The sequence below is a fragment of the Triticum aestivum genome, chromosome 5B (genome assembly GCF_018294505.1).
Source record: "Triticum aestivum cultivar Chinese Spring chromosome 5B, IWGSC CS RefSeq v2.1, whole genome shotgun sequence".
NCBI lineage: Eukaryota > Viridiplantae > Streptophyta > Magnoliopsida > Poales > Poaceae > Triticum > Triticum aestivum.
The window spans coordinates 709476300-709493911 of record NC_057807.1 but is presented as its reverse complement, the minus strand read 5'-3'; the positions used below and the strand labels follow the sequence as shown (position 1 = coordinate 709493911).

General features: G+C 44.6%; 1 protein-coding gene across 1 annotated transcript; it reads left to right on the top strand.

Annotated features, from left to right (window-relative positions):
- The first annotated feature begins 1154 nt into the window (after positions 1 to 1154).
- Positions 1155 to 3849, top strand: LOC123117877 (uncharacterized). The gene has a single exon (XM_044538544.1). It carries the CDS (start codon positions 1185 to 1187, stop codon positions 3585 to 3587), a length of 2403 nt encoding a protein of 800 aa, XP_044394479.1. The 5' UTR covers positions 1155 to 1184; the 3' UTR covers positions 3588 to 3849.
- The last annotated feature ends 13763 nt before the right edge of the window (positions 3850 to 17612 follow it).

Sequence of the window (17612 nt, the reverse complement as noted above, 5' to 3'; positions counted from 1 at the left end):
TCAGGATGCACATAGCCAAAACCAACTCACACACACAAAAACATATTGGCAAATAGCAAAGTCGTGTAAGACCAAAGCTATGCCTAAGCGAGGAAAAAAATCCCTAAAAATATCAAATCCATGATCGACAACGTACAACTAGGACATTATCCGCACCAATCATCTCATGACATCATAAAGATAACGAGGTTCTTCAACAGCAACCCCTTCAGAAAGGAAGCGACGCTCAAACGCCGCCATCACTAGATCCAACCACCAATGGATTCTAAGTTTTCACGTTGACGAACCAGTTCGAGCATATCAGAGCAATGCCTTCAACAAGGTACCAACGCCAAAAATGTTTGTCTAGAACTTCATAAGGTACAGCCAGGCATTGCACTCCTTGGGTGTGAGCAGTCTTTTTCTTGTGCAATTTGCTATACACAAAGAAAAATTGCTCGTTAAAATAACATTGTTTTGAAGGCTGTACATATATCTGTGACGTAAATAGCTGGATTCCTAATGCTTCGAAGGCTGTACACAGTCAGTGTCTTTTGCTTTTCTTTAATTACGCTCCCTTGAGTTAAAGTCCTTTTTTCCTGTAAAAGAAAAGTGGTAAAGAACTACAAAAATGCATGCATGTGAGCTTATGATGCCAAGCGCTGAAGAGAACATTTTCATGTGGACGGGGCACTCAAGAGAACTACATGTAATGCCGAGCTTAGAGCAACTCCAACGCAGGTACCTATTTCGTCCATCGCCGTCTGTTTGGGTCTCCCGACGACGATGAAGAGGACGCCTAGGGCAGCGCGTCGCCTTGTTGTTTAGTTTTAATTAATGTTTAATTAATGTAAATGTGGACGCGTGGACTCTCGCCGGCCTTTATGGCCGGCATCACTGTTTTTTCATTTTCAAAATATTTGTGTTCTAGTTATTTTCCGCGTGCCGTAAAAATAGATCAGGTCAGCGTTGGGCGCATGCGCCGACCCAAACGCAGAAGCGGACATGGGTATCCGTTGGGCCGACCCAAACTGATAAAATAGGATAAAATCGCCATCCGTTTGGGTCGGTATGTTGGAGTTGCATTCTCATGTGCACTGTACCGTGTCAAAGACTTCTTGATCTGCTTATATGTGCGCGCCCGCCCAGCCATTCTGCTAAGCTGAGCTGAGCTAGCTAGAGCGCATGCATGCAAGTCGATCAAGATGTTGGGCTTCTTGCACTTGAATACCAGTAATGACATCTTGCACAGTTGCGCGGCACACGACTACACCGATTTTAAAAACACCATTTTCTACAACCTCACCGACTCGTACATCGCCCAGTTCAACCACACCACCACCTTGCTCACCTCCATCATCATGTTCGTCCTCGCAGCGCTCTTCTTCAACCTCAACCTCTTCAGCAGGCTCTCCGACGTCAGCGCCATCCTCGACCCCAGGGTCCGCCTCTTCATCACCTCCGCGCTCTCCCTCTTCCTCCCCGTCATGTCCTACCTCTTCTCCGAGGCCAGGAACGCCACCGGAGGTGCCCGCTCCAAGTTCACCGACGAGCTGCCCCTGCGAGCCCGGCTCATCCTCATCTGGATGCTCCTTGTGGAGCTCCTCCGCAAGAAGGCCGAGGAGATCCACATGCAGGGTTACTCCGGCACCATGGACCGTGTGGGGCGTGTCCTTTTGCTGGGGAGCTTCGTCTTCTTCCACCTGCATGATGCTGGCAAGCGGTCCATGGTGGGCATCCTCTGGCTTCTCTGTGCCACGAGGCTGGTACAGAGGATCGTCTTCACCGAGGTCGGGAAACGCTCCCTTGCCTACGGTGTTGGCAAGAACGCTCGGCTCATCACCTCCTACATGGCTCAAGTGCTAGAAGAAGATGAGATGGAGCACCGCCACCACAGTTTGGACGGAGACGAGCTACTCAAGGGATGCAAGTACGCAGTGATGGAAGAAGAGAATCTGGTCGTTGAGGCCAGCCCGGGTGGCTACAGGCTAACCGGCGACGCCGCACCAGCCACCGTGGGCAAGATCTGGGGGCTCCCTGAGATCTGTTCCCTGGACCGAGATAAACGTCTCAGGCAGCTCTGCCTCTCCTTTGCACTCTTCAAGCTGCTGCGCCGGAGATTTGAGCGCCTGCCGGCAACGACCGCCGCGGAGGCCCGCAGCTACCGAGAAGTCATCTTCAAAGCCATGCGCAGCGACATAGAAAAAGAGACATCAGATTCAGGGGCAAGCACGAGCACGAGCACGAGCACGGCGGAGGCCTTGTTCCGGCTGACCAAGGACGAGCTCAGCTTCCTCTCCGAGTATTACCACCCCATCATCCCCGTCGTCCTCGCAAGTCCCTTCTTCTTGCTCGCCAACTACTTGTTGCTCCCGCTCCTCGTGTTTGTCCTATGCCTCGTCCTCATCGTCCTCTGCACCAACGGTGACGTCGGCTACGCCGTGGACAGCATCAAAGGCGACAACTACTTTACTTTCTTCAGCATAACCACTATGATGACGGGGTGCCTACCTAAAATCTTTACTTCCCGCTTAGTTTTCTTCTCCTTCTTCGACTTCTCCATCACCTCACTCCTATTCCTCATGGTTGTCTACGAGGAAGTTTGGGAGTTCCTCGTCCTCGTGCTCTCAGACTGGTTCATGGTTTCACTCTTGTGCAAGTACGCTGTGAAACCCGACGGGCGCCTTGGCCGCGTCTTCCTCTGGGCCATCCGCGGCATCATGGGGATGCGAAGCATCATGCATCGCCCACACATTAGCTTCAACCAGCTCTGTGTGGTGAGGTTTTGCTGGCTAGCAATTCCCTTCTCCTTCTCCCTCCCTGTGACGCTGCCCATCATACCATTGCCAAGCATGCATGTGCCGGACCAGGTGAAGCTTTCCATCATGGAGTACCTCTCCAACAAGTTACATGATCTTCATGGCAACCCCACCTCACTTACACTCAGCAGAGGCAGGCTCGCGCTTGCAGACGACGCGGATCTCTTGCCTTTCTGCGACAGTGACAGCGTCGCCGAGGTTATTCTTACTTGGCACATCGCCACCAGCCTCTTCGAGGTGAGGCATTCCACAACCTCTGATGATCATGCTCAGGCTCAGAGCATGTCCAAGTACTGCGCTTACCTGGTGGCCATCCACCCGGAGCTGCTCCCCGAATACCAGGAGAGCACGGAGCTGGTGTTCAAGGACACGATGCTCGAGCTGAGTGGCGTTCTCGGGTTCTGGCGCTGCTACTTCTTGACGTGTGTCAACACCCGGTACAGCAAGATCATGGGTGCCGCAAAGAAGCCGAGCAGCAGCCCAAGGGATGTGGTGAAAAGAGGCGCGGAGTTAGCGCACAAGCTGGTGGATAAAGCCGAGAATGCCCAGGATTCTGGGGACGAAGCGGTGTGGAAGCTGCTGGCAAATCTTTGGGTGGAGCTCGTCGTCTACGTCGCGCCATCCAATGACGATGGTTGTATAATGGGGCACGAGAAACTGCTAGTCAAGGGCGGCGAGTTCATCACCATGCTCTGGGCGCTCGCCTCGCACGCCGGCATAAGCCGTCCAGCCGATACACCAGCTGGGGCGGCCGTCGCAATCGAACGTGTGACTGATGCTATTGTATAGATTACATGGAGCTCTAGGTCTGTCTCTATCTTTTTTAGTGTGGTGGTACGTGTGCATGAAGTGTACTGTGCTGGCTTGCGGCTTGCCATGTGTGTGTGTGTGTGTGATGCTTTTTTTTTTTTGTCTTTTTGAGTTTATGTGTGACAGCATCACAAACGGTTTGGGGTTTCAATTTCTTGAGCCGGCAGTGATGCTTGTACTGTCGTTGCCATGGCCAGGGGCAGAGGCGAAGAAGAAAACACAACAATGAAGCAACACACACAAGGGACCCCAATTACGCGCGCACCCTATATGCGCCAAATAATTTAGTAATATAGAGAAAAGGTCAAAAATAATTGAATCTTACTTGGAATCAAATATGATCAACCATTGTACTCAGGTAAAAAGGTTTGGCCAAAGAATTATTCCCATAGACTTCAGGGCAAAAATACAAAAACAAATCTATGACGACAATAGTGTGAATAGGTATGAGCCTTTGATCAAAATTGATCACATTACCCCCCAAAAAAATGACCACATTAGGTCATGCAGAGTGCTCAAAATTAGCACCTTCAGCGCTGGTTTTAGAAACTGGGATATCCGGGCCCACTAGGATAATCGCTCAAAAAATCGCTCGGCTTCGCTCGCCTGCTCACGAGCCACCTCATTTGCTGATTTCCCCCATGAAAAAAAAACCTCAGTCGCTCTTCACTATCTAGGAAAAAAATCAATAGCTGCTAGTTCTGGAAAAAGACACATACCTGTTTTTAAGAAACAAATAATTTTACACATTCATGAAAAAAAGGGTTTTCTAAAAAAACATAAACTTGAAACAAAAATCAAGAATTTGAAAAAAAACCTGAATTTAATAAACTTCATGATTTTTTCATGAATTTGAGAAAAAAAATTGGAATTTTAAAAAGTACATACTTTTATGGAAAAATAGGCCTCAAATTTGAAAGAACTTCATCAATTTAGAAAAAGAACATCCTTTTTTTAAAGCTCCCCAATTTGAAAGAAAAGTTCAAGGACTTGAAAACAGTTCATCGGTTATGAAATAAAAAGTTCATGGATTCAAAAACAGTTTATCGGTTATTGGAAAAAAGTTCATAGATCTTAATTATTAGTATTATTTTGCTAAAATACTGAAAATTTCATTGATATGAAATAAGTTCATGAAATTTGTAAAATGTTCACTATAAAGTTAGCAAAAAAATTGAAAATAGAGTTCATAAAATTTGAAAAGAAGTTTGTGAAGTTAAAAAAGATTCATGAGTTTGAAAGAAAATCAGATTATTAAAAATTTCATGCATTTGAAAAAAAGGGTAAAGGAAACAGGAAAAATAAATTGTCTTAAAAAAACCAAGGAAAAAAGTGTCCAGAAAATCAAAAGAGAAGGAAAACTGGAGTCTTTGAAGAAAAAGGGACATGAACTTAGTAGGTGAGGTCTCCTAGGTGGTTATCGCATTTGATGTTGAACCGTGAGGATCACAGTTCGAATCTGACATACGTCGATTTTTGAAGGTTGCAGAAAAATATTTAAAAAATGGGGCGAGCAAAGTCGGAGGAGGGTTGTGCGCCGGTTTGCGCAATAGCTTATAACGAGCACTAAAGGCACAAAACAGAAATTGGGGGCACGCACATCCGCGGGAGCTATATCTCACCTTAAGAGAGAAGGAATCTGCCCTCGTTGAACGAAATAGCGACTCGCGCTGGCAACTAGGTCGGCCCACTCACGAACACTAGAATGGTAATAAGCGAATAAAAAGGGAGATCGCAGAGGATTCGATCCTTGTCCTCGATAATTGGCTGCAGTGCTAGCCAGCGAGCTAGCATCGAGTTCCAAACATAGTACTAGGGTGCGACCTACTTGAGACAAAACGAGCCAGATTTCCACTAGTTTTTTCCCGGTTTCTCAGTTTTACATGGTTGTTTCTCTTTTCTTTTCTTTTTTTGCTTCATTTTTATTCGATTTTATCCAAAAAAAATATTTTCATGTTTTCTTTTCTTTTTTGATTTGGTTCTTCTCTAGTTTTTTTAGTGTTTTTCTTCGTGTCTTTTCATTGCTTTTTTTAGTTTTTCATTTCTAACTCACTTCCTTCTTTTTTTTTGTTTTTTGTTTATTTTTGGTTTTCAATATCTTTTTTGTTATTCTTTGTCTATTTATTGATTTTACTGTTTTTCATTCTTTTTCCATTTCTTTACTTGGTTTTTCCTTTTTTCTTCCTTTTCTTTTTCAGTTTTCATTGTTTTTTCTTTTCCTTGTTTTAGGTTTCATTGTAAAATTTTCATATATGTCAAGAACACTTTTTAAATACACGGTTAACTTTTTTAAAGTATGAGTTTAACATTTTTAATACGTGGTGAACATTTTTCTATACACATTTTCAACATTTTAGAAATGCTTGTTTAACATTTTTCATAAATACAAGATTAGTATTTTTAAAAATATACTTTAGATTTGAGTCAACATTTTTCATATACGTCTAGAACATTTTTCAAATACATGTTTAACATTTTTAAAATGCGATTTTAACATGTTTTTAATGTATTGTCAACATTTTTTCCATACACATTTTTGACATTTTTCAAATGTTTTCTTAAACTTTTTCAAATACACAATTAACATGTTTAATACATGTCAACAGTTTTTCTATACACATTTTAAAATAGAAGATTAAAAAAATAAAACACATGGTCAACATTTTTATATGCACATGTACCATTTTTTAAATGCTTGATTAAGATTTTACAAGTGCAATATCAACATCTTTTATCACATGTTCAACATTTTATCTATGCAAATTTAATATTTCCCAAATGCTTGATAATATTTAGAAAGTACTTTTTCAACTTTTTTCAAGTTCTTGATTAACGTTTTAAATATATGATCAAAAAATTCATCATTTCTTTAATACATGATCAAGAATTTTTCTATACACGTTCAAGGTTTTTCAGAAGGTTAATTAACATTTTCGTAAATACTTGTTGAACATTTTTCAAATACCTGTTCAACATTTTTTAATTGTTTTGTGTAGAGTTGTTTTGTGATGTATATATTTAAAATATATGAAAGTATAAAAAAATTAGAAAAATAAAGCAAAAAACGAAAACAGAAAACATAAAACATACAGAAAAAAAGGAGGTTGTGGCCTCCCGCGCTCCTGGGCCAGCCCATCTCGGTCTCCCTTCAGCGAGGGTTCGTCCGGAATTTCCTATTCGCCGCTTATTGCGGCAAATTGTCGCGCCTTAGCACAGGCGCAGCTCACCCTGGGCCGGCCCATTTGCGGTGTTTCCCTTCTCGCGAGATTAAAAACGGCAAAAACAAGCTTGCTCTCGAACCTAGTACATTCTGCACATGAACACGCCACGCTAGCTACCCCGACTGACTGGGTGAAGCTGACAAACAACAACACGAAACCTATAAAAACACACAGCAGTGACAAAACTTAAAACCAGTTCACGGAATTACCAAAAAACTTTTGTTCCTTCTACTGGTTTTTTCGGCTTTTCTTCATTCTTTTTCTGTTCTTTTGTTTTCTTTATTTGTTTCTTTTCTTTTTAAGTTAAAATGTTGTTCAGAATTTTGAAAAAAAAATCTTGTTGTCAAAATTTATTCATATTTTTGAAATAATGTTCACATTGCAAAAATTTTGTTCGCAATTTCAAAAAATGTTCCTGTCTTCGTACTTTTTGGTTACAATTAAAAAAGGTGTTCCAAATTCCAAATTTTGTTCACATTTTCAAAAATTGTTCTCAATTTACAAAAATGTTTGGAATTTCGAAATTTCTTCCTCGCTTCAAAAAATGTTTTTGGAGTTTTGTTCATGTTCTCAAAAATGTTCAAAATTTATGTAGTCCTAGTTGTCCCCCCTTGCCGTCCTAGTTCTCGCACCCCCTTGCCGTCCTAGTCGAAGCAACTTGTCCTGGTCAGAACCCTCCCATGCGACAGGTTTTCTACCAATGCCTTCCAGAGGGTTTGGGGGCAAGTGCTCAAGTAAGAGCCCTGGAACATTGCCTTGTAGGCTGCACCTATGCCAGAAATTATGTACACGGGAGAGAATTTTCGGCATAATGGAGAGGATTTGTGGCATCCAGGTACGGGGGCATCGAGTCCTTTTTTTCTTTTGGCTTTTGATTTTTAATCTTTCATATCTTTTCAACGAAAAGTTTAAATTATGTTCTGTTTTCATATTCATATTTCTCATGAAGAAGGCTTTCAAATAAGATCCATTTTGAATATGTTTTGATGAATTTTTTAAAAAATACTGAGGTTTCAAATTTTTAAACTTAGGACGAGCGATCGACAAAATAGAAAATTTAGTACTTGCGGCCGACAAAATAATCGCTTAATGTTTCAACCTTGCCTGATAAGAATGAGCTAGAAAAATGTATGTTTCATATGCAAAATTATAATTTTCAGAGATTAAAAATGAAAACTTACCATGCCCTCGTGTGAGATCCAACTACTTTGCGGATCGCGAGGCAATGAGACCGCCGGGAAGGGATGGGCTTGTGCGTGCAGCCCGCACCTGCGTCATGAGCCGTAGGGTGGCCAAACCTTAGACTTGCCGAGCATGAGGTTCCCTATCATGTAATAGCCGATGTAATGGCGAAACCATGGTGGTGGCGGCAAGACTAAGTTTTCATCCTTTTGATGGACACTTGAAATGCCGGTGTAATCATCAGTTCCTTTCAACCTCATTTTGTCCTGTATAGTGACTGTAAATACGATGGGAGTTCATCCTTTTGATGACAGTTTTGAAACAACCTCCAAAATTTCATATATTGTAGGATTGACACTAGCAAATTATGGCTTTGACTCATGGAGAGAGGCAAATACATGCCAAAACATCTTGTTGCTTACACGAAATCAAAGGGATTATGGTCCTCCTATTGATATCCAGACCAAATGTGGGGCGGATATGGTGCGGCTTAGGTGAGCCCGGGCGCGTGCACCACGTCAACCTGTCCCACCATGACCCACTCCACCCCCACAAAATCCTCACCCAGAGCTAACTATATCTCACTTCACTTCGCTCTGCACCGCGTCTCTTCTCATCCCTTTAATTCTCCAATTCGTTCCCCTTCCGATTTCTGTCCACCATGACCAGCACCGGAAGCCACTCCATCGGATCTGTCAATGAGTCAGATGCCTTCCTCCACGAGGCGGACGACGATGGGGAGAAGCTGGCCCTCCGCATCGCATTGCAACGGTCACGGGTGAACATGGGCGGCAGCTCCAGATCTGTTCCGTCGGCAGTCGCCCGCCGTCGCAGCGACGACACCAATCTGTCCCTTCCCGCGACGCTTAATGCTCATCGTGGTCAGTCTTCTACACACCGTTGGCTTGTCGACCTCCTCCCCCTCCAAGCGCTGCTCATCAAGGGCAACGGTGGGTGTTAGTGCCTGCTCCGCCGGTGCCGCGAACATGCAAGCCTGAATTGGAGGCACTCATCGTCCGATGCGAGAGGCAGCGGGCAAGGAAAGGGCGGCGACGTCAGAGGCAGTCGCACAGTCCTCCCGCTGCCACTGCGGGTTGCACGTGGTGTCCGACGAGGAGGAGCGGCTCCTCGCGTGAGTCTACCGCCGCTCACTTGCAATGGCAGAGATGGACGCCCGCCTGCGACTCTCAAGAGGAAGCAGGACCGCGTCGTCCGGAGGTCGTTGGGCTACATCTGATGCTCCTCCTCCTCCGACCTCACCGGTGGCACCGACGACCCCCCCCCCCCCCCCCCCCCCACTGCAGACGCCTACAGCTGCGCCAGTGACCGGAGGGGCAAAGGCCTGGCAAGGAAGTGGTGAATGAGCTCTGCCCTCCATGCCATTCTATATTTCTGTTTTTTAGTTGTTTTATTTAGAGCCAGTCCGGCAATGAACTGTGGTGACCTTTGGTCGACATAAAGTGGATTATGTGCATTTCTGTGTCTGTTTGCTGCCGACTTCCATGTCCGTTTTTTGATTGTTTGTCTATTTTGTTGATGATCTACATAGATTACGTTCACGTTGCATGCGTAGTATGGATTGAGGGTGCCAGGTATGAGGTATACGGCTGTACAAATGAGAATTTGAGATGTGATCGCGGATGTATAGGATGCAGATGCTCTTAGTTTGTGGGTGCCTAGTCTTTACAGTTACTAAGCTCCTAAGATTTACTGGCCCGTGGTGCATCGGGGGCTTTGGGCAGCATGTGGGCCCGGTCAGTTAGTGTGAGGAAACGATGGTGACGCCTCCTGTTAACGCAGCCTCGCGTTCTACTTCTTCACCCGACCAGGGGAACGTACATCACGAGAGGCGGCTAGGGTTCCCGGTGGTCAGCCGCCGTCTGCGGGTAGCCGCGACCAGGGGCTTCCTCAGGCCACCGCTCGCGTCCTCCCTCACACCCCCAAGCGCACACGCGACCCCTGCGTTCCGCTCCTCGCAGATAAGTGGCTGCACACTGTGTCGCTGCTGCCTAACGAGGCGGTGGCGGCGGCGACCAACGGCCGGGCGCGGGGCAGCTCCCCTAGGCGCAGTAGATGGGGGCACGCGACCCTGCTGCTTTATGGCCACGGAAGTGCGCCTTTGCGGCGTAGTCATCATCATCGGGGCGGCTCCCCCGTATTCCTTGGCCAGAACAGGAAGTGTATCGAGCCCCTGCATCCAGCGGCACGACACTCCAAGGCCAACCATGCCCTCCTCAGTCCTCAGTGCACGTCTCGGCTGGCGGGGTGTGGCTGGAGCAAGGCCATGTTGCATAATTTCTATCTTCTCTCTCTCTCTCTCTCCCTCCCTCTCTCTCTCTCTCTGGAATGTGAGGTAACTGATTTCTTCTTTTTTGAAGCTATTTGGTAATGTGAGTATGTGACCATGAACAACCTCAAGCTTTTTTATTTTGGAAAACCTGAAACTAATAAGACTTATGGTGTGTTTTGGTTTTACACATGGATTTACTTCAGTTATTGGAACTGTATGACTTCTGTATGTTCATATCAGTGCTTGGTTTTATATTAATTTACAATTTTTAATGGCTTCAATTCATAATACATTTGTGACCCGTATGTGTCGTCTGTCATTGCCATCTTGCTATATTTCCTCTACGAATACAGGTCTACCTTATAGAAACGGGTGCTAGAAGCTTTAATTTTCATAAGCATTTGTGAGAAAATGTTCCGTTTTGTTGGAAAAAATGCAAGAAGCTAAGTAATCGAGTAGAAAATATTAGTGGAGGCTTATAATTTGTTAGTGTTGTCAATGCTTAAAGCAGTTTTATCTAATTTCCCGTTAACCATGTGTTAGGTTATGGCCGATATCTTCTTGCGGAGGGGGAGCATTCGGTGGCTGGGCTCTTTCTAACGGGTCGGTCTTCTCCGGTCTACTTGGTTGGTGGCGGCTTCGGTTGCTGGCCTGCGTTGGTCTACTCGCCTTCCTGCGCTCGAACTGAGGTTTTGGTTCCGCTCCTCTTCGGTTTTGCTCCCTGATGCTCTGATTCTTGTGTTGATTGTGTAATGGGGTATGGCTGTGGGGGGTTGCAGGTGGGGTTTATTTTGTGGGAAGGGGGCGGCGGGGGCTGTCTGGTGGTTGGGGCGGCTGTATTGTCGCTGTTGGTTTTGAGGTCGATTTTGGTGGTGGCGCTGTTGTGTTCGGGGGTGGGGGTTGCAGTTCTTTGTGCCACAGCGTGCCTGACGGCAGTAGCTTGGGATTCACTTTGATGATTTATAATTGCTCCTGAGATTAGTTCACGCCAAGTGGTTCACACATTAATTGAATAATCATTTTGTATGGTTCACCAGCACGTATCTGTTCTGTTTTTGTGAGAATACTAGATTTTTGTGGTTGGGGAAGACTAGGCCGATTTGCTCGATGCCGTAGAAAGCTGGCTTAATCATTTTCTCGTTCAGATTAATATCGAGCATAATGTATGTTTTAGACAACTTGCTTTGTCTTACCATGCCTTAATTAGGCAGGAATGCGAATGTAGATGAAATTGTGTGTATTGTTGCTCATGACTCGGATAGCATTGTTCAGAAAACAAAATTCTCCTTTGGTGGAATTACAATCTATATTGGTGGTTTGCTCCCAAATGGAGTCATGTGTTGCTCAAAACCAAATAGCATTTTTTTTCCTGCCAGAATCCTATAAGATATTTCTTATTGAATACTAATGGTTTATGCAGTCACATAATTAGCATTGGTCCAAGTTTTCTCATTTATCAGTTCAAAGTTCAAACACAGACGTAATACATGTATTTCTCTGCCTGGACTATGTTTCTTTGTACATTTTATTTGTCAGCCCCAACGGGTATCCGTAGGTGTCAATATCTTTATGACAAAAGCAACGCATAGATTGTTTGTATGGCACACAGCTGCAACCAAATTAACTTAGTTATGTACCTTTTGGTAGAGGATATGAGACCAGCAGGAGCTCCCTTTTTATTCTAAAAACAATGATGAACGCCTATTCTCTCCATCACAAACATATTGGTTATCAGCCTGCAGTCTGAAGTACGAGTTTATATTGTTTGCGTAGTACTGAAGTCAAACTCCATGTCCGAGCAATATTGTTGTTAGTGTTCGTTTCTAGGCAATGATTTCTACGAGGCCAGTCTAGAAAATATTTCAAGTTTAAGTAACTCAGGAATGTCTTGGCCTCTTGGGCGTGTCGACAACATAACTCCAGTATGTATTGGCCGCAATGCTATTCACTAATTAACTATGATTATTGTTCTCTTATTACCTTAAACAGATGTAGTAATACATGAAGGATTGTTTCGCTCTTAAGAAATTGTACATTCACTCATCAAGTAGACTCTTCTTTCCAAGTGAACATAGCTTTATGGATTATCTTGGCTCCTACCACCATCACCTAATATAGAAGGAATTTTACTAACACCTTCTCTATCCACTTCTCCTTTTGGTGGCTATATTGAATCCATATTACAAGCTTGCTTTATCGACCTTACTTGGACCGACTCCTAAGTGTAGTGAAATGAAAAAGAATCTGACCTTACTTGGATTAACTCCTAAGTGCACTCAAATAAAAAGGAATCTGACCTTACTTATGATCCTGCCATGATATATATTGGCTGAGTAGAGAACTAGCACTATACTATGGTTGCATCTTAATAGTTTATTACTAACTGTGTGGACTATTTTTTGTCTAGGACGATCAGTTTTTTGTTTCACTTCTTTCATTCCTGCTGGTACTGCTGGTCCCTGAAGAACATGTTAATAAAATTCAGTTTCAATAGACTTATTTTTTGAAGGTATATTGCATAGATGCCAATAAGATCATTGTATTTTCCAGTATCATGCATTTGTTCTTTTAGATCACAGGACAAGTGTGCAGCAATTCATTTTTTTGGGAGTTTCTGCAACTGATACAATAGAAGTGGAAAGAGTTGGATTGGGAACAGAAAGATCAATCTACATATATATAGTACTGTAGTACTTTGCTGGTGCAGTTGTTAGCTTCCTCTAAGCTAGGGAACTAGACATGAACGATCCCTTTTATGTACATGTGTAATTCAAAGATGTATGGATTGAAAGAGTTGTTCAAAACTAGACAGACCGATTATTCACTGTATAGGCACAATCTCTTTGCCATAAGTTCAATACAAATCATGAATTTAGATGCACTCCATTACTAATTTTGGCGTACTGCAGCACAAATGAGATAATAGAGCCTGATACACACAATGAGCTAGATTAGATATGATGCTTCTCAGGCCGTTATTTGTATTCCATGAGACATGAGGTGGACATATGTAAACAATTATTATGAGGTAGAAGTAGTTTTTTTTTCTGTTAGGTTTGACTGAATTAGAGGAATAGCCTAATTTGTTTGCCTGTAATTATCACCCCCACTCTGCCATTTGATGAGCCATATTTGTAATGTCATTGGAAAGAACTTACATGACAAATGTGAACCTACTATAATTTGGAACCTTTTTTCTTTTTTTTTTGCTCAAAAATATATAGGAACTACTACAATTTATGAAGTTAATAAGCTGGGTGTTTGGCAGGCTTGCAATAATCTACATCAATACATTTCATGACGGCCTCGATATTGGAATATGAAAGTGCAATGACACTTCATTGTAATGAAACGGCGCAGCAAAGCGCGCATGTGCTTAGTGAGTGTTCAATCTTTCTCTATCTCGACCATACAGGAGCTTTGCATGCAGTGAGTTGAACTAGAGCTGGCGTGCTAGACGCACGTCCCATGGTCCTGTTTACCTTATCTCTACTCTGCACAAAGGCATAGCTACCGTATCTGCACGGCAGACATGTCCGCTGTAGTGTGGGCTTTTGACCCATGCATGGTCCAAGCAATGCATGGCCTCTTTGTGTGAGAGAGAGGTCTCTCTCTAACCCGCTGAGCTAGAGCTGGCGTAGTGGCGTGCTACACACTCCCGTGACATGGTGTTGTTTATCTTCTCTCTCCACTGTGCACAAAGCCACAAAGGTATATCTAGCGTATGTATCTGCATGGCAGAGATGATGTTGTCCATGCATGTGCGCTAATAAAACTGTAAGGAGAAGTGCTTGCTACTGGTAGACACCAGCCCACACACTAAGGCATGCACGTCGACACATCTCATCATTATTCTTGTGCGTTCATGGACAACAAACCCATGCATAGTTCTATATCCACCGAAATCGACCAATACAACAAAAATTTCGGGATGCATTGCACATTGTATGACATGACTCTAACCCTGAACAATCAATGTAGTGTATTGTGTCATAACAAGCCCTGGACCTTGACAAACGCGGCTTTGTTTATACCAACCAAATATCGGCAACACCCCCAGGAAAATGATGTGCTAATTGCTATAAGAGGGTCATTAATTTAACCTGCGGCTCTTATCATCGTTGATAAGAAAGTAGAGACTATAAAAAAGAGCTAGGCTCACAGACACTGATTAATAAGAACGATAACAGTAAAGTTGGTTGATGTCTTTGTCCAAGCGCGTCAGACTCATCATTTGGAGAACACTACCGCAACCCTAATCAGCTGTTGGCAAGCTAGCTAACCATCGACGTCGCAGATGCAAGGATGCATGCACTTCCATGTACACACAACAGAGAGTAGCATGCATGCACATGAAGCCAACCAAACTACTAACAACACAAAATTAATTAAGCCAACACGGGTGGTACGGTGCACTTTTTTTTTTGAGGATCCACATTTTTCTTCTTCTTGCTAAACTAAACTAAACGCACTCCCTAAGATTTAAGGACAGAAATAAACTTGATTGATGTTTGTCCAGGCGAGCCGGCCGGACACATCATTTGGAGATCGAACACCACCGCCACCCTAATCAGTTGTTGGCTAGCTGGTTGGACGGAGCTTCAGTGCCCGGTGACCCCGAACCAGACGGTGACGAGGTGCGGGGCTACGACCAGCACGGACGCTAGCACCACCCACGGCCAGCAGGCGTCGACGCAGTAGAGCTCGAAGGCCAAGGCCACGATGGCCAGGATCGAGGACGCGGCGGAGAGGCCGACGCCGAGGAGGAAAAGCGCGCGCAGCTTCCTCGCTGTGACGCTCATGGCGTCGTCCACCTTGCCGACCAAGAAGAGTATCCCGGCGGCCAGGGGGGCGGTGCGGACGAGGAGGTAGCGGGCCAGGACCACGCGCTCCCGGAGCTCCATCGCCCGGTGCCCGCAGCCGCAGTCCACGAGATGGCTCGTGTTGGCCATCCCGACGAGGAACATGCACCATAGGCACTGGAGCGTCACAGGCGCCAATGCCTTGACGATGGCCATGGTTAGCTTTAGCTAGCCTACCCCGCGTCTTCTTCGCTCTACGACTATGCTCTACTGTCTCTCTCTGTGTCACTCGCTCTAGATGGCTGGATTTGCTAGAGATCGAGTTGTGTTGGGACGAAGGGGGTATTTATGTAGCCAGAGTCCAGTCCACGTAGGCGTAGCACACTGGCTCTTCTCAGAGTACTCCTGCCCCTGCAAGGATCAGGCACGCTGGTTGATGGATCCACAGATTGTAATCAAGTTCCTGCATGGATCATGCACGCTGCCGTGCAGCAGCATACAAAATATATCCTGTGCTAATGCCGCAGTATTATCCACGGTAGATCACCACATGTTATGCAACAACATAGAGTACTCAGCAGCAGCATATCTTGTGCAGCATACATCACAGTATTGCAAACATGGTAACCCCGGCCTACTAACTAGCTAGGACCTCATCACTGTGGCTACCGTGCATGGTGCTCCATCAACGGTCAAATGGACAGAAGAACGCAGGGCATGGACCGCTGGCAAAAGGATGTGCTAGTGTGGGGCTCGGACTACCGGTTAAAGATTCTCATGCGTTGGGTGCTACAGTGAAGTGAGATATATACCAAAAGCAACAACACTCTGCCTTTACAATGTGTGAAGAATTTCATTGCATGATACAATAATTTGTAGGCCACAAAAAAAAAGACACAATTCTGGCCTCAAAACAACATAAACAAAGGGCCATTCTGATCCATGCATGTATCTGGTTTTTGTATACACCAGATATAAATACATATAGAATTTCATGGACACATACTTCACATCTATGTATATGTACGATGTTTTTCAGAATTTTCAGGTCATAGAAAATTAATATTTTTTTGCTTTTTTAAGGGCTACCAGGAGCCCGAGCTTCGAATCACTTTTTCGGAACACTCTTCATAGCATAAATATACGATTTTTATTTATTAATTTGTAACAATTTTTGGAATAACCAATGATGCCTTCATATCTTCAAAAATACTATGTTCATTACCATGGTCTGTAAGATGAAGCATTTCCTTTAAATCCTTCTAATTTGCTATTTCAATACTGTTAAAAATGTTATTATATGAAAGCATTTTTGTTACATTTCTATAAATCTTACTTATACACTAACAAGCAATACACCATAAAAAAATAATGTTGCCCAAGATTTTGTAATTCTTCCTGATAAAAAACTAAAATATTGTTCCTAAAAAATAAATACGATGCCTTTATAGATATGAGGCATTAGTTATGAATTGGAAATAAATTAAGACATGCTAAATAAAAAAATGAGCCAAAGAATACTTTAATGAATCTTTGTTAGGGGAGAGGGTTATCACACACATTTTGTATTAGGGTTAGTCTTTTGATGTCGAGCGACAACTTACGTTTTAAGGTCTTGATATGTTTTTACGGTTGTTCCAAATCTTTGAGGTCAAGATGAACATGTGTCTGCTTTTGTTTGCGTATGTGTGTTATGTAGCCTTGATAGGTTTCTTGGTGTTAGGACATCCGTGGTTACGAATCTGAATCTCATTAGCTAATCATCAAGTGCAATTAATGTTTTGTAAGCAATTAGTGCCTCCTTTCATACCAAATCCACAAGGATCAGTATCATGTATACATTGGCCCTGTTTGGATAAGGGGGTTAGAGCTAGTATGGGTTAGTTGAGGCAAAAATAACCCTAAAATATCCAAACAGGTGGGTTAGAGTAGAGTTATTTGCATCTAACCCAGCAAAAAAAAAACCAACCCGGTGGGAAGCTGCTTATTGGGGTTAGATGTGGTGGGTCCCAATAAAAAAATCATCGCCCGCATCTGGATCCCGCAGCACATCCGCATCGCATCGCATCTCGCTCCCCGCCGCCGCCGTTCGCTCCCCGCCGTCCGCCCCCATCCTCCGTCCTTCGGCCCCATCCTCCGCCCTCCGCCCCCGTCCTCTGCCCTCCGCCCTCCGCCCCCGTCCTCTGCCCTCCGCCCTCCGCCCCCATTCTCCGCCCTCGTCCTCCGCCCTCCGCCCCCTGCCTCTGCCCCTCCGCTCCTCCCGTTCCCATCCAACAGCGGCGCCCCCAGGCGCGCACTCTGGCGGCCACCGCACCGGTCGTCCCACCTGCCATGGATGGCGACGGCCTCGAAGGGTGGGGTTCACAGCCCTCTGCAAGCTGCCCAGCTACCCACGCCGATCTCGACCTCAACTCGCAAGCTTCACCGTCGGAAGGGTTCCCAGGGCTTGGGTTGTATGGAGCTTTCCTCTAGAGCAACGACGAGCAGCTCCTCCCTGGGCGCGGCAGGG